The 24,775-nt window shown below is 42.2% G+C and overlaps 1 protein-coding gene across 1 annotated transcript in view; it reads left to right on the forward strand.

Annotated features, from left to right (window-relative positions):
- Window positions 1–24,775, forward strand: part of OTOGL (otogelin like) — a 1,080,166-nt gene that overhangs the window by 1,036,419 nt on the left and 18,972 nt on the right. Inside the window, exons 52-53 of the mRNA XM_069227564.1 lie at window positions 3,799–3,918; window positions 6,112–6,157. Of these exons, the coding sequence (XP_069083665.1) occupies window positions 3,799–3,918; window positions 6,112–6,157 (166 nt within the window). The remainder of the gene's footprint in view (window positions 1–3,798; window positions 3,919–6,111; window positions 6,158–24,775) is intronic.

Raw genomic sequence — 24,775 nt, forward strand, 5'->3', positions numbered from 1 at the left:
AAAATGACCCACTTCACCAAGCTCTTTTCTCAATCACACTCACACAACAAATGAAACTGCCACCTTGACACTTTCAACCCAGCACTTAAGCCTCTATCAGGTACTGGGCCTCTTATGTGCATTGGACATTTAGAGTTTGGTGAGTGAGGGCACCGCCATAAATCGCTGGTGTTACAGATTACACAAACGTGCAGTTCCCCCAGTGCTTTAAGTGGGCAGGTATCGTCCGATACTGAATACCTGCCCTTCTTAAATTTGAAAGGGAGAGTACCTTCATTTCTCAGCACTGCTGAAGAGCATTTAATAGGAGTGTAAAGGCACTTCCTAGTATCAAAAATGTAAGTGAGTACCTGCTCTTCTGTGTTTCCATTTAAAGCATTGGGCTTCGCTTACTCCTTTTAGCAGATTGAGAACGATTCAGTTACCCCATTGGAGCCTATACTAGTGCTAGTGGAAAATGCAGACCCGGCCGCTTGAGCGGCATTTGGCTAGCAGGTCATAGTGACGGCCGTCTACCCTGTTTGGGATGGAGGTGCGATTGACACAAGATTTCACTGCCTCGGATGTTCATGCAAAACGTGATAGCTGATCAGAGGCCCCACACACAGGATGGGAGCGCCTTGTGCATTAAGACCAGACATTTTAATTTTCCAGCATTTTGAATTTTCCTGGAAAACCAATATATTTTGCATGTTGACACAACAAGAATGGCCCCTGTTTGGCAAATTTACAGCTTTTACTGCAACTTCTGCCCCATGCACACATCCTCAACATAGCACAAAACTCGTATAGATAAAACACTACTTTATGTAAAAAGTCAACAGCAACAATGCCAGAAACATCCACATAGACAAACATTGTGGTCCTCTGCACCATCATATCCTGGTGACTTTTGCAATCTTTTGCAATCAAATACCAAACCAATTTTATTGGTGTTCCCTCTGAATATTGAATCATCAACATTGATTGACAAAATTTCGAGGACAGAGTATCAAAAATAAAATATCGATAGGCAGGTAAGTCTAGATTTACCACAGCTAGTGCCAAATATATGTACCTTTGTAGTACATATGTCTTCAAGGTATGTAAATGTGGAGTTAGGAATCATAAAATCTATACTTCCCTATTTGCATTTATCTTTCAATATTTTGGGGGTCATTCTGACTCCCGCCGGCCGCGGTAACCGTGGTGCCGGCGGGAGCCGCCAGAATACCGCTGCGCTGTCAGAAGACCGCCACGGTTATTCGGTGTTTCCCGCTGGGCGGGCGGGCGACCGCCAGAAGGCTGCCCGCCCGCCCAGCGGGAAACCCCTTTCCCGAATGGAGCCGGCAGAGTGAAAAGGGTGCGACGGGTGCAGTTGCACCCGTCGCGAATTTCAGTGTCTGCTATGCAGACACTGAAATTCTCAGTGGGGCCCTGTTACGGGGGCCCCTGCAGTGCCCATGCCATTGGCATGGGCACTGCAGGGGCCCCCAGGGGCCCCACGACACCCCATACCGCCATCCTGTTCCTGGCGGCCAAAACCGCCAGGAACAGGATGGCGGTATGGGGGTCAGAATCCCCATGGAGGATTCCCCTGGGCAGCGGAAAACTGGCGGTACACCGCCGGTTTTCCGTTTCTGACCGCGGCTGTACCGCCGCAGTCAGAATGCCCAAGGGAGCACCGCCAGCCTGTTGGCGGTGCTCCCGCGGTCCCCGGCCCTGGCGGTTTTTACCGCCAGGGTCGGAATGACCCCCTTTGTCTCTTGATATTGTGTGCTCGATATTAGTGTGTCAACATACTGTTGGTGTCAATACTAAGAAGTGAAAACTGTGACTACTGTACCAACATAATCAAGGCAATACTGTGATAATCAAGATCAATTAATCGAATTAAAGACCAACCTGGAACACAGGAGATCTGTTGGAATGGACTTTTTTAATTATTATTCCACATGAGAGTATCTTTGTGAGATGTATGTAACAAAGTGATCAAATTGTATAGATGTATGTGACCTGCAAAGGTGGACTATATAAAAATCCTCCCAATTGTATAGCATTGTGTGACATTCTCTTCAGTTATTCCATGTCCGTTCATTTGGTGTTTGGGGGTATTTACGCTGGACAAACTGGTCATGAACAACCCTCATAGGAGATATGTGTTATGTTAATTTAAAAGGTATAAGTTGCAATTTGTTGCTGACCACTGCATATTATTTTTTAGTATTATTGAGGGTGATAACTATTATGTAGGCAAGTTCATAACTATATAATGCCATGGCAAACCTAAGGTCAGAACTACTTAGCTTAACTGCACAATAAAGCAGTTTTCTGGTTGTGTTATTTGCATTTCGTGCATTGTAAACTGATGATTACACTTGAGGGTGGAACTGTTTTCTGGGCTCTGTTGCAAGGGTGTGGGTGATGTGGGTATCTAGGAAATAGCCATGTTTTCAACTGACTTTGGAAGTGTATGGTCCTGGATGCTTCAAATGTCACTGTAGTAGTTCCAGAGCTTGGCAGCTTCTACAGAGAAAGCAGTGCCTCCTACAGATCTCTTATGTTGAAATGGTATAATGAGTACTGGGCCTGTTTGAATGGCATTGCTCAAATTTAACTTGTAGGTAGAGTGTTCCTTTTCTTGGGGGGCTCTATGGACAGTGCAGAGAGCCTTGAATATTGCCCTTCTAATGATTGAAAGCCAATAGAGTGATTGTAGGGCTGGATTCACGTGTTATTTTGGGTGAAGGTAGAGAAGAAGCATTTCGGATGAGCTGTATTTTGTGCATGCTGAATGCGTGCACACTAAGGTAAACTGCAGCTCCTAAGACTTAAAAAAAAACATGAATATTACATGCGCAGTAGAGAAAGGGTTTTGGGGACACAAGAAAGAAAAATAAAAGGAAGGAAAAAGAACAATGTTACATATATATAGCAAGATCATATGTTGAGATAATTTTGTCATTGATGAGCAATATAACCCTTGCAGAGAAACCTCCATTAGTAATGTAGATCATCTGTTGGCAGTTTTACTTCTTTGTTATTATAAGGTAATAGAAAAGCCTATCACTAAATCTACCAGAGCTCACTCTGCGAAATTGAATTACTCCGTTACTTATGAAGATCTGCAGAGTAACGTGTCGGTTTAGTTTAGCTTTAAAAATATTTTGTGGTGTTAATGCTGTTTGTGAACCTTTTAATCTATTAAATTGTGTTGTATGCATTTATCTTTTGTTGGGCCCCAAATGACAAATGTTCTTCAGGCTGGAATCCATGGAAGGAGGATCATTGGCCAGAAGCTCTCCATTCTGGTATTCATACCTTTTCTAAATAAATGATGTTGTACTCTGTTTTCCTCTTGGAGTCAAACAACACCAATCCACTGCAGTTGAGTGCAAGATTCTGAGAACGGGGTATCTCATCATTTGTAAAACTATGAGGCTCATGCTTGATCAACATTAACATGCTCTGTATAATATTTACACTTGTTTCAAAGGGTTCTGCCTCAGGCCAGCTTAGAGGCATATCACTCATGTTGTGAATTCAATAGGTAGAGTGCATCCTACGAGAGGTCAAATTTTGTGATTGCTGAACAATGAAATGTTATTATACTTTTTAAGTTGCATACATATCTGTTGATCATTAGTACTACTTTATGTATGTTTATCTCTGTATGATTTTTGTATTTATTTCATATGAAAAAACATAACATTGACAACTAAAATTTACTTCTGAGGTGCAGAACAAAAAAAAGACAATATTATAGATATACTGTTGATCATTGCATATACAAGTATGTCTCTTCTGTTTGCATTTTAGGTAGGGAGCACCTGGGTCACCAACTGCACTAAATATGAATGTGCAAAGTCTGCTGTAGGTGCAATGGTTCTGGGTTCTAGTGTTGTATGCCCTCCTTTTAATGAAACTGAGTGTCTAAAGGTTTGTACCTTGTCTTTTAAGTCATCTCCTTACCTTTTGCTAATGTCTTTTCTTTGTAAATCTTACCCAAATAAACACTGCATGTTGTTGAGTAATAATGTTTAATAAACAAAGATTGGTAAGTTAAGTATGCATGATAACACCGCATTATTTGTGCAATTAATAACAGTGTAGATTACGTTGAGAGTTACTTTGTAATTAGTGGTGCTTTTGAATGAAAATATGTTTTAACAATCAAGACAATTAAGAAGCTTTGAATGTGAATAGTTTTATTTTTGATGTTTCGGTAGTATTCTGCATGTTTATCTTACTAAAACAAAGTCATGTTTTCACAAGTGACAGGGACCCCCGGTAATACATTACTGTTATGTCCAATTGAACATGTTCTACAATTCTAAATTGATGCTCCTGGCTTGAAGGAATTGATGTTTGAATGAAGTGGTGTCTAGTTATCCAGTAGTTTTTTCCTCAATCTCATTTTTCCTGATAGGTGATAATAAAATCAATGAGACATTAACACTTATTTGCAGATGTTTAAAATTGTCTTTTTTTATTTTATGCAGTTCACAAAACCATATGTATATGTACACGAATTGTACTCATAACAAATGCTTCACAATGGTAAATTCCTACCATTTTAAAAAACATTACATTAAAAAAAAACATGCCCAGCATTTCGATCCAATCTCAATCTTTGCCCACCTTGACACTGGGCTAGCATTAGGTATGTGGAAGTTACTGAGTATTCCTTTGGACACCAGGTTAGATTGCTTCATGAAAAACGATTCCTTTCTGCCAAACCCATGGATACCTGCTTCATTTAGTGGTAGGTAAATCACCTAGTTTCAGTGCTTAATTTGTGCTTGTTGTTTCCGGTGCTGAGCTTCAGCACTTATTTTTGAGGGCCGAGGCTTAATCTTCTGCCTCAAGCATTTGCTGAGAGCTAAAGACACATATGGGAAAGACGGAGGAAGAGAGAAACTAAAAAGCGTCACAAAGGGAAAAAGTAGAAAGCTCCTAGAGTGAGCTGAAAGGGCAGGGAGTGACTGTAAATGGATTGAAGAGGCCCGAGATGGCTTCAGGATTACTCTGCCTCAGTATTCCATGCTCACACATTTAATTGCAACAGCCGCATGTTTAAGAGAAGTGCTTTGAGCACCGGCACATTTTTATTTACAAATTAAGCACTGCCTAGTTTCAAATGGAAATGAGAAAACTGAGAGCAGTCACACCTATTATCACCACTTTCCCAATCGTAGGAAACTTTTGGACCTTAATTTTTTGACTAACTTCTGAGGTAACATAAAAAATACTGCTCCAGTGATTGCTTTGAATCTGGTCGTTTTCGCGAAACATATGAATTTTCCTCTTTATCATCCCATATACAGGATATACAGGGCCTCCTAACAAGAAAGCTATCAGGAATGATAATTTGATTTGTATTGCACAGGATATTCAGACATACAATTGAGGGCATGGCATCCCTCTGAAGTTTTGTTGGATGCTTGAAAGTGACTAAAAGGGATAGCAAATGATTACAAATCCTAACAAAATGACTTGTATTTATTGTCTTTCAATCCTCTTCCAGGGTGGCATGGAAATGGACCTCTCCTAGATTTTCTGGGGTATGGGTAAAGGGCTTTCTCCATGGAGAATATATTTCTCCTGCAGAGAAAAATGTGCATTTGCACAGAGATTGCCATGCCTTCTGTGTGGAGTTTCTGTAGTGGAGAGCTCCATATAGGAGTTAAGGTACCAGCTACAAAGGCCTCCCCAGAAGTACACCTGGAAACATGTGCCTGTCAACTGTGCTCCTGGTGCTAAAGGAAATACATTTGATATGCTAATGCCATGCCACTGGCAAGATATGTTCTCGCTTTCAAGAGTTGCATTTCAGAAAATCACTGTACATGCACTCAGGTATAAGCACCACACAAATTGCAAATGTTTTACAATAGGTTGTCATAGCAAGATGTGTGTTCTGAAGAGTATTGGGCACCTCAGGGTTGCCGTGGTTGGGCACAAGTTGAAAAGACTTGGCAGTGCATATGAGATTATCTTGGTGGGTTGCTGCTTGTCACTGAATAAAATGCTGCATGGAGTAGCCTCTGTGATATTGATTCTTCATTACATAATCAGGCATGTATTTATTTAATCACAGTAAATTGAAATATAAATGCTTTCTTTTAATAGAATGGAGGAATTGTGCAGACATACAATGATGGCTGCTGCAAGATCTGTAAGTAAAAAAAGCTTGCATTGCGTGGTAGTTTTGCTTTGGTTTTGGAGAGCTGTGTTTTAACTCTTTTGCTGGGATCTAAGGGGGGGAGCATGCAGCACAAAATCAATGTATTACTTTAACAACTAATATTCACCGGCCTTGCTTCATATTGCTGCTGATATGGTGATTTCAACTGTAACATTCTGGAGTATAACTACAATCTCTCCAACACCAGCATGAAAAAGGGAACATGTTATTCATTAAAAGATTGATTGCTTTAGCCTGACAGCCAACATGGAAATGTGTGTAATGGAGATTTTCATCATTGTGAATAATTCTAAAAGCACCAACCAAACACATATTATAAGAGTAGTATAATTGTACGAAGATTTTGTCTAATTGTTAAATACCGGGTGAAAGTCCAGAGATTCTTGAATTATACTTGCACCACTGGCACATTATGTGATCATGCGCAGGTCACTTTTTCTCTTTGAACTGTGGTAAATTATTTGTTACTGGTCTGCTTTTCTTTACAGAGTAAGCACCCAGGGAAGAGTAATTGTTATATCTTGACTTATTGAACATATGTGGAAAACACATCTGCTTTGGCCTTCTTTAGAAGCAGTTAATCCTTTAAGCGTAGTTCAACACCTGCCCTGGTTTTATTGTATTTATTTTGTGACTACAAGATATTCCACATACGAAATTAGTCTGTATAGTAGATTGTTACTGAGCCTCACACTAAGGAGATATCACTGCTACATTATAAGTATTTCAGTATTTCATAAATTAGTTAACTTGTATGATATCCCCAAAAGATTATGTCACAGAATACTAATATGAATCTTTACTGGGTCAATGTAGACCATAGATTTTAATTGTTCCTTTTGCATCCTTGCTTCAGCTAGTTGTGTTCGCACAATTGCATTGATGCAAGGTAGATGAATTTTCAATTCATTGGGTTCAGCTATCTTGGGGAAAGAAGGCTATTTCAAATGCCCGGGCACAGATTCACAAATTGTGACCTCTCATGGACAATTCTTCAATCCTTAAGGATTACACTAGGTTGCATCTAGTACTTCCTTGACTTGCAATCGCATTCAGCAACTCCTAAGTACATCCACAAATATATTTTAGAGTCTGGGGAGTCTTTGTATTTTGTTTTGACAGCATGATCATTATTCAATTCACATAAACCTTATAACTCAAATGTTCATTCATAGTTGATCATCAAACATCATATCACAAATCAGGTCCACTCAGATATTTGTCAAAATTCTCATTCTATTCTCCAACTGCTTTTAAATGACAGGGAGAGTGAGCACAATTTAAGCAGAATAAGAAAGTAAGATTATTTTCATGTATGTGCCATCATTTCTGGGAATGATCTTTCAAGCATTAGGAACTTCACACATCGGCTTACACCAGAAAATACCTAAATATGTGATAGAAATGTAGATTACAATATTTGTAGACAACAATGCATAGTAGAACATACTCTCCATGGAACCCACAGTTAAACACACTTTAAAAGAAGGAATCTTTATATTTTAAGGTAGACTATAAAGATTCATGGTGAAACATTTCACATATTCATCTGACTTACTGGTGTGGCCTTCCAAAACAAGAATTAATCTAGCACTCAAGTTCTAGTGTGATCCTGGGAAAGACAGTGTTATACTTCAGAAGCATCTGCTGAGGTGGCTTGTAAGAATAAAATACTTTACTAAATTCAAATGCTACATTAACTGCTGATTGATAGTGGGATTTTATTTTTAACTAAAAGCATGTGCTCTATGATTAAGCATAAAATCCTGCATCTATGGCTTGCTGATCCTGGGGTTGTGATGAGAGCAAGTTATATTTGAGAAGAACTTGATTAAATGCATGCCAAACAAGTTCATGTATTTAATTCTTACCTTGCCATAGTTAAAAAAGACACCCCCTATACAAGTAATGTATGTCTTTACAGATTGTCACTGAGCTATCCAGGAAGGTGTTACAACCCAATTCTTGGGGTATAAGGAATTTAAAGGCAGCCTCATAACTTATGAAGGTCTTAAGAGTCACAGGAAAGCACCTTTCATTTTACAGATTTACAGAAGGAATAAAAAAAACTCACTTGGCAGTGTAAGAATTAATGCACATGTAATTTATGTAAAACTGTTATATTTCACCTAAAACTTATATTCCTAATAATTCTGCCAGGTTCTGGAATGGGTGTATTGCCCTTTACCATTACCCCAGTAGCCCCTACAGATAAAATAAATTGTGAACCAGGTACTAATCTTATTGATGTACTTTGCCGTCCAATAATTGTACACATTTGTTTTATATAAAACTGTTTATACAGTATATATACAATGATATTTATCTGATAATATGAAATGAATTGCTGGAATATCTTCCTTTATGTCTTTCCCATTATAGTTGTCTATGTTAATTATGAAAATGAACATGTTAGTACTGTACTTGACCCCTTCCATTTGGATTTCGAGTAATTTTGTCATGTAGTCATGAATTAATGAAGATGCGATATTGACCAAACGGGCGCTCTTCTGGTTTATAAACTGTCATATGCTGGCTCAAGTAGCATTCTACTACGCAAATACAGACAATTATGTAATTCTAACAAAATTATGTAGAAACCCTTCCATTTTAACCCTGTATTATCCCTAACATGTCCATCTTCTGATTTTAAAAGAATGTAATAATGTTGTTGTTTTAGCAATCACAAATCCACCTCCTTTGAAATGAAGTAGTTTGATTGTTAACTTCTAGTTTTCTTTGTGCATGGCCCCATTATGCTTTGCTTGCATGCCTTAGGGTTTATTCTTCACATTTGTGCTACACTGTATGTATTCAGCGTTCTGCCTGTCTAGTGCATCATTCTTTGCTAATTTCAAATGGTATATGTTTCTAGTCTGTAATTAGCTGAGTAGCAGGGCTGAAGTAAGTTAGGCCCAGGTGGTCTGGTCTCAGAATAGAACAGGGAGGTTACAATATCACCCACCAAGTGAAATATGATGATTTAGGGTGATCACCCATCTATACATCATTACAGGGCACAGTTTCCAGTCCTGGGTGTTTGTGTGATAGCATAATGCACTCAGGGTGCTGCAGTCACCAGTGGCAGGTGTGCTTCCAAGAAAATATCAGAGGGCGCAAGATTATGATTAAGATTAAAATTCCCAGTTCCTTGTTTTTTACATGTTTTGGAGATAGTTAGGAAGGTAGTTCTGCTACTGGGGTGGACGTTTCTGTTCTTAGTCAACCAATGTTGTGAACCATCATCAGTAAAACAGTGATTTCTCTCCAATGGGATTTTGTAATAATCAAACATCTTGAACTGGAGGGGTACCCTTGATGATGCACCCATGAAGCGGTCCGTCCCTAACTGAAAGAACACTTAAGGTTTTGCACCACTGGCTCAAAACACGTAAGGAATAATAATATGTCAACTGACAAATCATTCACATCTTCACATTGATTGGCCACTTGAACCTACTTTTTGTCCCTCATGTAAGTTACGGTCACTAGAGCAGAGGTGAGTTACTTTGAAGAAGGCTCTGGATTCCTTAGCTTTCAGATGTAAACTTTAAAGGTCTTTTACAGTTCATGAAGCATGACATCATCGGAGACTAGCAGGGTAATTTATACCCTGATGGGTGGCCCACCAAACTGTCAGGTTTGCAGAGACCATTGGCTCAACTTCCCTGGCAGAGGGCAGCCTGCCAAATTTAAAGATCTCTGCCAGGCAGATGGCATTATTTGAACCTTCAGTGGAGCCACTGGTGTGGTAGCTGCAATGAAACCACTGAATTTTGTTTTGCAAGTGCATTTTTGCCACACCCGGTCAGGAAGATTTTTAATGCTCAACGTGGAAGTTAGTTTGTCAAAGAAAAAAAACAGTTGGGGGTCCTTGTACGATTTTCTTGTCTGGGACTGTCATGCCTTGCTGTTGGCCATGGACAATGACAACTAATAATGGTAGCCCTACTCTAAATAGGCTACTCTACAACTTGATGACTCTTTGGTATATGGACCATCTAGTCTTTGGTCTCCACCAATGGAGACAGGTGAGATTTCGTTAGCACAAATGCAGTGGTTCTTTACCTCAGGAGCACTTCAGGTTTGGAGGAGCAGTAGCATTACTGATTTGTGACAGTGACCCTACTCCACCAAACTCTAAATTACCCACAAGACTGTCCTATATTCTGCATAGTGAAATGCTCTAAATGCATTGCTTCAATGGTACAGTCCATCCTTCATGCCATGAAAGCACAAATAGTATCAGAAAGTTCACAGACTCATGAAATGATTGTTGATCATGAGTAATATCTTTAAAATGCCATAGTCCCCATTCTCCCATAATTATGTTTGTGGTGAAGTGTAATTGGCTTTGTAGCAAGATGCATTCTGATTTCTCATTCTTTTTTTCTTCAACAGAATTGATGCAGATACTCAAAACACACTGAGTCATATTTAGCTTTATCAGCTGGAGACGGCTCATGTGATCACATACCACAAACACACACAGCACACAACATACATATACATATAGATAAAGAAAGCCTCTTTAAATCTTTCCTACTCTCGCTCAGCTGCCTTTAATGATTGGCTTGTTCATTAGTGTTGCTATCACTCGACGTATAAATTGGCAATAATTTCTTGCCTTTTGATTTTTTTATTGGAATGGTCCTAATTTCTTTATATATTTCCCATCCTGCTTCACATTACTGTTTTAATTTAATGTACTTTTTTAATTTCGGAAGGCTTCTCAGCTGACGGATAGTATCTGTCTGCTCTCTTCAACCTCTGGTTCTAGTGTACATCATTTTGTACTCCTAGTTTACTATTCTAATGTGACTGTCAGCCAAATTGGAAGGGCAAAATAAAGAAACTGGCAAAATAGCCAGCACGCTCCACGATGCATGCATTTGCATTTTTTTAGATGTTTACACATGCATGCATCACGACACATGCATTTGCTCAGATGGCAGAATGGTAACCAAGATGGCAGGTGTGTGCCCACATGCAGGCTCATAAGTTATGATTGATGCACAAGCATACACTGTTATGTGCAGTGGACATGTGTTGGAAAGTTAAACAAGAAAAATAAATTGCATGCAGAGTAGCAGTGCAAACAAGCATTGCTAACACTATGAGGTTGGCAACTACCTTCTTTCCAAAGGCAAGACCTATTAGCTGTGCTAAAGGATGTAGATAATGCACTTTCCATTGTCATACTGATTGGATTTGTTAACAATTTGATTCATTAAGTCTCAAATAATACTTTCCACAGTGCTTTGTCTGAAATTTCATTGAAATGGTGCTCGCTTTAAAGTAGAATTTTGAAGATGTTGTTTTCTGATAGAGAATTCTAACCACAGGTTCATCACCTTTCGAATGTTTCCTCAGGAATCCGACTGGATCTAGAAACTTTTGAGCAGTACCTCTGCATGCTGCTAGGTGGCGCCATGCTTCTCCACAGTGACAGCATTCCATAAATGACATGCGGAACCAATGGAGGTACTACTCCCAGGTGCTGATCTCAATTCCTTTCTGTCTGCACCTCTAGACGGAGATCAAGAGCTATTACTCAATTCTTTTGAGACCCATTTTACCTCAAAAGAGAGATCTAAGGAAAATTTAACCTTTCAAGACAACAGGTTTAAAACCTTGAAAGGATGTGATGCCATGAGCCAGGCCATGAATCTAAGGCCTTGAATGACTGTAGTTTGATGAATCTGAAGGCCATTTGGCCCTCTGAGGTAAAACTTTACGCCCCTAAGCATTGCAGTTACCTGTATTGGGTCAAAATGTTGGTCTCCATTCCACTCCTATTCAGAAGTTGATTCCAAGTGCAATCATCATTGCACTACAGATCTTCAGGTAAGTCAAAGAAAAAACATACAAAAATCCAAGTTGGACTTAGCCCTTTCTTGCCACTCTCACACGCCTGAGGAGACCCGGGGCATCGCCGTGCCTCTCGATCCCACCCCAGATGTCGATCAATGTCGGAATCAATCCTACAACTTGTCCTGGAACAACCCAGGCATCTGTGGCTGCCTGCAACTCCGAGGCAGATCCAAGAGATCTGCAAGGTCATGTTGCAACTTTTAGGAACCCTTCTGAGCTGACAGATTCTTTGATATAGCTGGTGGGTTTGCCCGCGGTGCCACTTGAGACCTCCGACACCCCCTCTGGACCTCCACTGATGCCTCTGTTGACCTCCATTATTCCATTGACATAAGAGGATGAAGCACATTCTGTTGCGCATCCGAGTTGGCTCCACCCCAAATTTGACCAAGGCAGCACTTCGACTTGGTGTACATAAAGTCTCAGCCTTTGCCCGCTCCACCTGAGCCTATTTCTGCCACATTTCTGCAGAACAGGTCTCAAACAGTACATTCATTGTTTGGGATGGACAGCGACAATGAGTAGGATGGGAAAAATGAATTAGGACACCCCTATGAAAAAGAAACTGGTATGAGGTGCAAACAGGTATTAGGTATGCTAGTTGTTTTGAGACATCTCCTTACATGTGCCTCCTTTGCAATGGTCATGCGGAGTGCACCCAAAATTCTCGACCTCTAGCTTCCCATCCTGAAGGCCAATGTCCTAACCAAAATCCTCCAGCTGCAGCAAACCAATACCAAAACCTCAGTTGCCCTTTGATGAGGCCCTTAACAACACCCTCTTAGGAGCTCAGGGCAAAACTTGCTCTGGCCCCCCTGTGAATTGCCTTGTTGTGCAGGCCATCTCCCTGTCCTGATGACCACTATTTTTTGACTCGACTCAGCACTCTTACCCTGAAGGCGTGGTAGTGCAAGCATCCACCAGTCAGACAAACATGAATGCCTTCCTGACTTCTGTTCCGGATAGCGAGTTTAAGAAAGTAGCGACCTTTTGGTAGAAGGTATTTTCCTCCACAAATTTGGCTGTTGGGATGAACAATAGCAGTAGCCTTTTGGGTGGTTATTCCCATGCTCACTAGGATTCTGTTTCTCAGGTCCCCCCAGGTGTCTTAGATGTTCTTTGCCCGATAATGACTCAGGACATTCAGGAAGGTAATAACGTTGCTAAATTTACAATCCATTGCGGCATGGATACCATGGATTCCATTGAGTGAAGCATTGGCACTAGCACCACTATACATTGCTATGCTTGGTTAGGATTGACAGGTTTTACAGGCACTGTTCAGTGATCCTTCTACCATCTTTGGGGTTCACTAATAACATATGCAAGTCACAGCTGACTACTTCTCAGATGCTCCCTTTCGTCAGTGCCATTCTCGACACGGTCGGTCCAGGACAATCAGGAAAATTATCTAGATCGTTCAGCCTTGGTTCTTGAATGTAAAGAGACTGACTCTAAGTCTGCTGGAACTGATGGCCCCCTGCATCTAGCTGGTGAAGTATGGCAGGTGGCATATGCAGGGTCTACAGTGGGATTTGAAGTTCCAGTAGTCCCAACATCAAGGGGACCTCTCTAATCATGTCCAGATCTCAGAGGAGACTGCAAAAGACAAGCTATGGTGGTTACTCAACTGTGTTTGGGTCAGTGTCAGACCCCTCTCCTTACCCCACACTGAACTAACTATGGAAACAGAGGTTTCACTACTGGGCTGGATTGGCAAACTGGAAGGGATGGAGCTCAGAAGCCTCTAGTGTCCAGTGGAGGCCCAGCTCCACATCAACCTTTGGAGCTTAAAGTCATCTCCTTGGGGTGAAAAAGGCTGGTGCAGGTGCTCACAGACAGCATCAAGCCCATGTAGTACTGCAACAAACAGGATCGGGCGGGGTTGTAGACCCAAACCAGGTGGTGTTGTGCCTCTGGAACTGGCCCGACAATCAAGGAATCTTCCTGGTTGTGAACCGCCTTGTGGGATCTTTGAATGTCAGAGTGGACAAAGTCAGCCGTCAGCACCTAACAAATCATGATTGGCAATTATAGATCTTCCACTGATGGGGAAAACCTTGGCTGGATCTCCTCACCACCACTGAGAATATGTAATGTCAGCAGTTTTGCACATTGGAGTTTCTATGGCTTCTCTCTTTCTGAGACAGTTTCTGCCTGCAGTGCGAATCAGGTCTTATGAATGCCTTCTTTCTGATACCACCCCTGCTCCAAATTCTGAAGAAGATCAGGAACACCTGGGCAAAACTCATCCTACTGGCCCCAGATTGGTACGGAGAGTGTGGTATCCTGAGCTACTTGGCTTGAATAATTGTGCTCCAATTAGGCTGCCCCCTGGAAGGATCTGTTGGTACAACAGCAGGGCAGGATCTTACACCAGCCTCTGCAATTCCTACGTTCATATTTGGATTTTGAGTGGCGACAGCTAAATCCTTTAGGCCTTTCTTCAGAAGTGGGTGATATCATCTTGGCAGCCAAGGATCCCCGTGTCCCTCTCAAAAACTATATATGTCTATTTTTGGGACAGACTTGTGGTTTGGTGTGGCACATGACAGATAGACACCCTACAGTCCAAGTTATGTGATGTTCTGTTGTTTGCTCTCTTCCTCACCCAGCAAGGCTTTGATTTTGGTACAGTTCAAGGGTACCTTTCAGCTCTTTCAGCCTTTTTGAATTTCCCCAAACAGGCCTCATTATTTAAATCAGCTGTTGTGATTTATTTTTTGAAAGTACTCCAATATTTATTTCATCCTTCACCCTTTGTTATGCCACAGTATGATATTAACCTGGTCCTCCCATATTTGATGTTCACTTCCTTTGAGCCGCTGAACAGCTGCCATGTATGGCTTTTCACCCTCAAAACACTTGCACAGTTGCCTTGCACATTGATGTAATTAATGATGGCATTTCGATGTCATCAGTGATATTATCAATGGTATCATAAAACATGTCATGGGTTATGTGATATGTGAGGTCATCAGGGCAATTGTGCAAGTTATAGCTACTTCAGTTAAATATAACTAATACATTTTACTGTTTTTTTTAGTTTAAAATAGTAATTTTAACCTACATAGCTACCCAACCATAACATCACTTTAACCTTTGTTTTTTCAGTGAATATCCAGTGTTTTTATTGATAATGTGAAGTACGATTTTATTACCATGCAGGAAGGATGGAGCTGAGGTGGATGAACCTTATTTGATGGAAGGTTTTGTGACAATTACTCAACAGCACCAAAGTTGTTAGCAAACCAGAAAATCTATTTCCTACCGAAGTTTGGTCCTAGCTATATATAAGCCCCCTGCGGCGGTGAACACTGGTGAAACCACAGCAGAACACTGGGAAGTCAACTGACTGACTGGTGCTGCTGTTAGAAGTACGTTTTACCAAGAATACCAGAATTTATTCCCACATGGTGGAGGGATATAATATAAATGTGCTGTCCTTTTAGCTTCTCGAGCACTTTACATAACCTCTTTGGAAAGTCATGAGAAAAAACAGTTTTTTAGACTATATATGTGGTCCTTTTTGCGACCCTTAAAATCTAAAATGCATTACAATGATTTTCATTGAGGTCCATTTTTCTGTAGTGGCTGCCATTGTATATTGTGGCAGGAGACGGGATGCGGTGCTGCTGCAAGCAGCAGCGTCTGCCAGCAGAATACCGCCAGGCCATATCATGGCTCATGATATGGCCAGCGGCATTTTGCTGGTGTGGCGCTGCTGCTGGCAGCAGTGCCACCTTACCGCCGCCCGCCGCCATGACTGTGCCGGAATTCTGCCAGCCTTCTGGCGCAATTCCTGCTACGGTCATATTTTGGTGCCGCCATTGTCATAATGATGGCCTTTGTGTCCTCATGAAACTCCTTGTGCGCCGAAAATCAATGCACAGCCTTCTGGAAACGATGCACAGCCTGCCTTGCGATGAGAAAATCACTGCCCAGCCGTACTGGAACAACGCAGGCCAACTTCACGGGTGATTTGATGCAGGACCTGCCTTGTGGCCGGAAATTCGCTGCACAGCCACCTGGATTGCCGCACAGCTGAATTGAAATGATGCAGTCTGACTTCCCAAGTGACGAATCGATGCAGCGCCTGCTGTGTGGCAGAAAGTGTGAGGCACCGCTTACCAGATCGACGCAATTCCTATGACTTCTTCTTGCACGCCCAGGATTTTCCCTGCATCGTCTCTGGGTGTGAAAAAGATCCCCACATCGCTGTGAAGAACCAAGACTGCATGCCGGAAATCAACTCAAAGCCCTTTGCAGTGTGAAAGAAACAACACATTGTCTGTGCCATGCCGGAAATACTGACGCACACCCTAATTTTCCACCCGTCTCCTCCTCTGCGGTCTCTGCGTGTGTTGTTTTTTAAGCAAACCAGGTACTTTGTGCAAACAAGAGACAACTGGTGATTTCTAAGTTTTAAGACTCATTTTAATCTTGTAAAAGTGATATCTCAATTTGTGCTTATTGAAAATTCATCTTTTTTACCTTAATTTAACCAGATAAATATCTTATATTTTTCTACGCCTGTGTGGTGTATTTTTGTGGTGTTTTCACTGTGTTACTGTATGATTTATTGCACAAGTACTTTACACATTGCCTTCTAAGTTAAGCCTGACTGCTCAGTGCCAAGCTACCAGAGGGTGGGCATCGGATAATTTGGATTGTGAGTGATTTAGCCTGACTAGGATTGTGGTTTGTATTTGGACAAAGGTAGAATACCTCTGCCAACCAGAGACCCCATTCCTAACAATATTTACATAAATATATATTTTGTTATTAATATTGTTGTTTAGAGGCTGGAATGAGTTCAGTGTTGGGGTTTTTGTGTTCAAGTGAGAGTTTTGGTAAATATATTCAAGGATATTTTTGGTTCTGGCATGTGTTCTATCTTTTTATGGGTTAAAAGGCTTTCAGTGTTCAAGGAATGGTATGGTTTCAGGGGGCAGTGGGTTTTTAAAGTTCAGGGTTGTTAATGCGCTAAGGGATTAGGGAGTTTTACGTTTTTGGTTAGTGTTTTGGTACAAGATTTTAAGTTTTTTTTTTTTTTTTCAGGGCTGGTTTTTAAGAGATAACACCAGTTTGTAGTGTTTTGGGAAGGGTATATCTTGAGAGAAATGTCCTTTAGAGTTCAGGGATAGGAATGGGTTCATGGTTATGGTTTTAGTTTCTTTTAGGGCCCAATAGACTTGACTTCTTCTACCTACAAGTCCCAGACAGCTCTGAGAACTAGATATCTGGGGAAGCTTGTTATGATTTGCATGCATCCCACACTATTTTCTTACCAACAATGTACTGGAAACCTCAAACATTGACCCAATACACACATGTTCCTCACATTTCAGTTAGGAAAACATCTGGAATCTGCTGGGGAGTCATACATTTTCTACCACACAACATTCCCCAAGTCTCCAGATAAAAATGGTACCTCACTTATGTGGGTGGAACAAGAGGCCTTGCTGCAAAAGCACCTAAAGTCCTACGTGGAGAGTTCACCAATCGGGGTAGTTGTAGGATTTGGGGTTGTGTTGAGCCCCGACCTGTGGAAACCTCCCAACCATAGACATTTTTTAGAAGTAGACAACCAGGGGATTCCAGAGAAGTGTGCCCTGTGTGAATCTTACAAGATTTTCTTACCCACAATGCCCTGCAAACCTCAAACTTTGCCTAAAATCAGACATTTTGCTTACATTTCTGGGATGGAAACATCCCTTGGTTTGATCTGTTCCTGTTGAGGGCACTAGACCCAGCCACACAAGTGGAGGAGCGTTTTAATCGGCACAGGTGGGGTAATTCTGGGTGGTAGGAATTTAGTGGATTCCTGCAGATTATAGAAGTTTCCATCACTGAAATATGGAGGTAATATGTTATTCAGGCAACGTTTTATGTTTGCATGGCTGTGTGGCTAACAAACCTTCATGGACTCCACACAAGGCACACCACCTTAGACTCTCCTAGTTGTCTAGTTTTCAAAAGTGTGCAGGTTTGCTAAGTTTCTTTAGGTGCCACCTGAGTTAGGGACCAAAATCTGCAGCTACCCACCTTGCAAAAAATAGTAGGTGGGAGGAAGTTTGTGGTTTCTCTGCGTGAGTTTTGGGGATCTCACCAGGTTCTGTTACCCAGAATCCTTTGCAAACCTAAATTTGTGGCCAAAAACACACTTTTTCCTCACATTTCAGTGACCTGCATTTTTGGTCCTGGGCTCAGCAACCATATAGGAAAACCTACCAAACCCAAATGTTTCTGGAATGTTTCTGGGCCAAGTGCATGTGACAGGGAAGAGCCAAAAACATGTCGAAATTGAGGGGGGACCAAAGCGGGTCCAGAAGGGCAGTTTTAAAAAAAACATTTTAGGGCTGACAAGTGGGGCAAAATTTTGATTGGTATAGATAAGACAATGCTGGGTGGTAGGAATTTTGTGGATTCCTGCAGATTCCGGAAGGTTCCATCATAAAAATGTGGAAAAAATGTGTGATTTCCAGCAAAGTTGGAGGTTTGCAGGGCATTGTGGGTAAGAAAATGGTGCAGGATGCATGTGAAGCACACCACCCTGGTCTCACTCAGATGTTCAGTTTTAAGATGTGTCTAGGGGCCAGATGTAGCAAATAAAATATTTGCGAGTTGCAAAGTGCGAGTCCATGCGACTCGCAATTTGCAACTCGCAAATTGGTATGCAGTACGGTGTCTCAGACACCGACTGCAACTCGCTATGGGGTCGCAATGACCCACCTCATCCATATTAATGAGGTGGGTCGCAAATTGCGGCCCCATAGCGAGTATAGGCACTCTCAAACATGGAGGCCTGCTGTCGTCAGCAGACCTCCATGTTCGTGACTGCTTTCAATAAAGCAGTTTTTTTTTTTTAAGTGTAGCCCGTTTTCCTTAAAGGAAAACGAGCTGCACTTAAAAAAAAAACGAAACCTTTCGTTTCGTTTTTTTTTCAGAGCAGGTAGTGGTCCCTTGGACCCACTACCTACCCTGAAAAAATATTTTTGGGTCCATTCACAAAGTGGAAGGGGTCCCATAGGGACCCCTTCCAATTTGCGAGTGGGTTACCATCCACTTGAAGTGGATGGTAACTGCGACACCATTTGCGACCGTGTACACGGTCGCAAATGGTATTGCATACCATTCAGAATCGCAAATAGGAAGGGAATACCCCTTCCTATTTGCGATTCAGAAATGCATATTGCGAGTCGGTACCGACTCGCAATATGCATTTCTGCATTGGGAAACGCGTTTAGCGACTCGCAAACGGCAATTTTTGCCGTTTGCGAGTCGCTAAACGTTTCCTACATCTGGCCCTAGGTCTTGTGGATTTTTCTACATGGCAGCATCCCAAAGTCCAAAAAGTGCAGCCCTCACCATTCCAAGTGGGACGATTTTGAGAGTTAGGCAAGCTCTGATGGCCCAAATATAAAACCAAAACCCAAAATAATCAAACGTCCTCTTGCTTGCAGTGGGATAAGATGTTTTAGTGTGCGGGGGGAGAGCTGAAAGACTGTCACCCCAGACGCGGCCCGTCTTTTAGGGCGGAGGGGCCATGCCCCCCCACCTTTTGCCCCTCATGAAGAGTGTCTGTCCGACTGGACAAAGGTCCGCCTGACAGACACTCTTCATGTTCAGGTCAGGCAGCCAGGAGCAGACATGTGCGATTTGTGCAGACACCTGTCTGCTTGAGCTGAACTTTGCTGGGCTGAAGAGGTCACAGCTCCTGTGGGTGTGACCTCCTCGGCTCAGCAAAGGTACCTTGAGGCCCCCCCCCTGGTGATGAGGAAAGCGTCACCCATTGACTTTGACCAGGGCGCTTCAGGTTTAAGCCCTAAAGCACCCAGGGTGAGTGTCAATCAGTGACCCCATCTCACTCTGTGACGAAGTTGGGACCTCAGGCCAGCCAGCGAGGGAAGGCAGCAGTCCCAACCCTCCTGGGACCGCGGCTGAAGGTAAGTGCGTGTGTGTGTGTGTGTGATCTTCTTAATTAATGTTTGGTGTGTGCATGCATGTTTGAATGTTGATGAGTGTTAATGGATGTGCGTGCGTATGTGTGTGTGAAAGAATGAGTGCAAATGTGCTGCCCACCCCCTCCCTCCTAAAACTGCCGGCCGCCATTGTGTTACCCCCTTCAGTTTGGGTGGGGGCATAACAATGCTCATACTGGTTGGTAGCCACCCCCACACTATTTTTTTTTTTTTTTAATTCCTTGGCATCTAGCAAACTTTCTGCCCTTCCGGGGTGTGGATCGGGGGAAATTGCCCGATTTGCTCACTGGTGGGCAGAACAACTTTGGCCTCATTTATTTGGGGTGGGGCTATGGCCATACCCCACCCTCTTATTTTGAAAAAAAACCTTCCCTGGTCTCTGATGGGCTTTCTACCCACCTTGGGGGCCGATGGGTCTTCCAAAATTAGGCCAATCTGTCCCCAAGGGGGGCAGATATGGCCAACAGTAATGTGCCCGATGGGGAGCGACCCTTGCTAAAGGGGCTGCCCCCCCAAAACAACACACACATACACATACACACACACCAATCCCGGGTGCCTAAGTGGTTTCTGCACCCCCCCCAGGGCAGATCAGCCTAATAGAAATAGGCTAATCTGCCCCCAAGGGGAGCAGAAAAGGCTTAAAATAAATTCCCCTCCCCCCCAGGGAAGCAACCCTTGCCTAAGGTTTCGCTCCCCTTGTGTGAAATTGGCTAAAAAAAAATCCCCAGTGCCTAGTAGTTTGAGGGCAGAAATGTCCTAAAATGAATTTGCCCCCCAGGGGAACAACCCTTCCCTAAGGGGTCGCTCCCTTTGCATGAAATTGACGTAAAAAATAAAAATCCCTAGTGTCTAGTGGTTTCTGCCCCTTTGGGGGCAGATTGGCCTAATAAAAATAGGCCGTCGCGGAAATGGCCTAAATACAATTTGCCCCCCAGTGGAGCGACCCTTGCCTAAGGAGTCGCTCCCAAAACATAAAGCAAACAAAAAATATATATCCCTGAAGTTTAGGGGTTTCTGCCCCCCCTTGGGGCAGATCGGCCTAATTATAGTAGGTCAATCTGCCTCCAGGAGGGGCAGAAAAGGCCTAAAAATATTTTGCCCCCGGGAAAACAATTCCCTGGTGTCTAGTGGGCATTTCAGCTGCCCAATCGCATCGATTGGGCAGCAGAAATGCTTGCAGAGACATGAAAGGAAAGGCCTTTCTTTTCATGCCTCTGCCTGCCCCCTCCTCCTGAGCGGAAGAGAAATGCTGAGCATTTCTCTTCTGTATCGCGCTGGAAGGCGACCTCTGATGAGGTCAGCACGCGATTGCGTTCTGATGTCATCAGACGTCACTGGGGAGGATAAGGGGGCTCGGGGTTGAAGGGGAGGCGATTCCCCTTCCATCCCCGACTGGGGGGTGTGGAAGGGAGGCCCACGTGGAGCGCTAGCACTCCCCCCATGGGCCCGGTTCAGGACGAGCTGGTCTCATCCCCGGCACACGGTAACCCTGTGCGAGGACGAGACCAGCTCACCCAAGGCACCGTAGAAGTTAAGCGACATCACCCCAATACATAGCAGACATTTATGTAGCTTTTTCAAAACAATCACAGCTAATCAAAGAGTAATTCATGCTTATGAAGAAGTTTGATACGTTATTCATACTTCAGTAGCATGTCCCCAGCAATACTAACAGTGCTCCAAATACAGACTCAAACGTGTTTAAACGAGAAAATATATTCAAATTATTTCCAATAAATAAAGGAAATGGGACTGAGCAGCTAAATGTAGAAGCAGGTAAAGCAAGCCTGGTGAGCGGACAAAAACCCAGTACATTTACTGTCCAATTTATACACATAAATTAACACACAAAGTAATAATTAAACTTTGGTGTAAGCTTTCTGTATACCGAATTCAAAACAAGGAAAATATTTTTAAGGAGAGCAATGTATGCTAGTAATACTGGGCTGAAATGCAGAAGCAGCTCTTGCTAGCTCTGATTAATCTTGTTACTTATTTGCATTGATATTTTAGTTTCTTACGTAACTCAAACTGACTTAATAAACAGATCTCTCCTTAGTGTACCATAGCTGAGAGGTAGAAAGTAGTGGATGCGTCTTCCTAACATGGTTTTGAAACCCTCTCCCGGACTAAGAGAAGAAAGATTTGAATGCATACCAAACATTGAAAGAATGCTTAAGCTTTGTTTACCTTTCAACAATAAATTGTTGATGAAACAATGAACTATGGTGAAGGACAGCAAATGTAAATGATTCTTCGGTTGAAGTGTTTACTGGCTATTTAGTGGATTTACCACAGTTGTCACATAATTTGCCATGCATATTGCAGACTTATCAAAATGTTATTTTTAACAAAAATGGATTAGAATGGCACTGCCAGAGTATGTGACACATAATTTTCATTTTTTGCCCCATAATTTAGATCACCTCTAGGGTTAGATTTACTTTTATGCTGGTAGCAAAAGTAGTTGCAAATGGCATACTAACATTTTGCCACCATCATTTTAAACCAATCTATGTACCAATAGGTCCATTTGTAAAAGAAAGATTACAGGGGTCACAGCATGATCTGCCTTATTAATATTCACCCTGTGATTGGCTGCAATAACACAGATGTTTGCCTGCAAGGAAGTGCAGAGCACCATCCCTGCTCTTGCATTTTGAAATGGAAAATATATTCCAAAGTATATTTCAAAGCATCACTCATCCTTTAAAGGAAAGAAGGGCTGCTTCAAAATAAAAGTTGTCCAGTTTGAAAAACGTCACTGAGAGTTAGCAGTGGTCTCCTTGACCTGCTCTCCTTTAATTTTGCCACTCTGAATCCCAAAAGGAAAGGGCTTCAAAGGGGACCTTTCCATTATTCAGTGAAGAAATCTGCTGACATTTCTGCCTGTTCAGAGCTTGTGGTTATCCTACCCTGTCATACACTAGCTGTTCCTGCTTTTAGAGTAAGCTTTGTAACCCACAATCTTCCACAAATCTTGGCAAAAGTAAAAGTCCAAAACTGAAGAATTTTGGAAGTGTAGGAAGAGTTCTAGACAAAATCTGAAACTTGTTCTCACTACTTCCACAAAAACCAAACTATCTGTCAAACCATCTGTTGGTTCCATACATCTATGTGTGAAACCATCAAACAGGTCCCCAAGAAGCACCGATGACAACGTGGTTGCCATGCCTCTTCTGTCAGAGTAACTTTTTAAAAAATGGTCCTTTTATAGGTTCCTTGGAGAACCAAGTTAATGTCCAAAATCTTCATCCAAAATGATGAAATTGGTATGCCCCTAATTGATATATTTAATGTAACTATAGTTACCTAGTATATGGTACAAAATGTTCGCAGAGCATATAAATTAATTGTCACTAGTGGTCTGTGGCACCTATTGTGCCATCCACTACAGTGACAGTGTAAAACATGCATTCAGGTCTAGCATTGTAGCCTGACTAAAGCAGCTTTTAACCTGCAATGCGACCTGCCAAAGTAAACCCTTCTGACATGTCTAAACCTTTCATTTAAATATTAACAAGTCTCCCTTCAATAGGGCTTACTGCCAATAAGGGATAGTGAATGGTATTGAATAGTAGGATATGTAGAAATGTAATGTTACAACTGTCCTTATAATTAAAAGGCACCAAAAGCTATTTTCACATTAGCAAGTCTAGGTGCTCCTTACAAAAACACTGGAATGCAAAATTACATTTAATTATGTTATCTCCTGCTAGGATACAAGTTAGGAATCTCATCCTTGGACTCTTTGTAATATGTATTAAAAACCCAATTCACTTATGAAGTTGGATGTTTAATAAATATTAGGAAACAGTACTTTATGAAAATCACATTTTCTGTGCCTAACGTACCTAGAGGCTAGTTTGCATTAGCCTCCAGCTGTAACCTTCAGAGTGCCTAACCCTGAGTGAGGTGTGGCAACCTCTTCCACAGCAGAAGAAAAGGGCTTATGTGTCGGGAGGTATTTCTGTTCCTCTGATAGTCTGGTCATTTGGGTAGTGCCTAACAACCTAATTATCTTCAAAGGGGCCTCCCATATCACACACACATGTCAAATGACACCTGGACAGGCACCTTCTTTGTTCCCGCAATGAGCTCAGCACAGTGGGGAGCATGCTCATATCCCTCACCACACCTCTGGATGGCACAGAGCCTCTGAACAAGAGGAGAAGGGTTTCACTATCTTATATTTATGCAAGAAGAGGATCTGTGTATTGTTTGATGTGCAGGATGCAGGAAATGCTGTAAACATTTGTTATTCCTGTAAACTTTTACCCTGTTGGTTTGAGAGGGTCCAAAGATCACCACCACCTACTGACTAGTGCCAGGCATAAATATGGCACCCAGAGTGCCCTCGTCTGAACACTCCTAGACATCAGGAAGATCAGAAGCTGCTGTGGTAGACCAGAGAAGAGCCCTGAAGAAATGGATCTGCTCTTTCTCTTGTACCCATGGCAAGGAATTGGACACCAAGGATCATAGGGTTGATCTCCTCTTTAAGATGCAGGGACACAAGAAGCTACAAGAGGCCTTTGATACAACTTCACAGCTGACCAGTTGCATCTGGTCCTGCACTCAACCCTGCTGATGGCTTCTGCTGGAATAAGTTTCACACACCTGTCTCCTAAATTAACCCTAACTGCTCGTTGCCAAGCTACCAAGGGTTGAGCTGGAATTAATTTATTGAGACCCTGACTGGACCTAGTGGGGGTTTGTAGCCTGA

The sequence above is a fragment of the Pleurodeles waltl genome, chromosome 4_1, assembly GCF_031143425.1.
Source record: "Pleurodeles waltl isolate 20211129_DDA chromosome 4_1, aPleWal1.hap1.20221129, whole genome shotgun sequence".
Taxonomy (NCBI): domain Eukaryota; kingdom Metazoa; phylum Chordata; class Amphibia; order Caudata; family Salamandridae; genus Pleurodeles; species Pleurodeles waltl.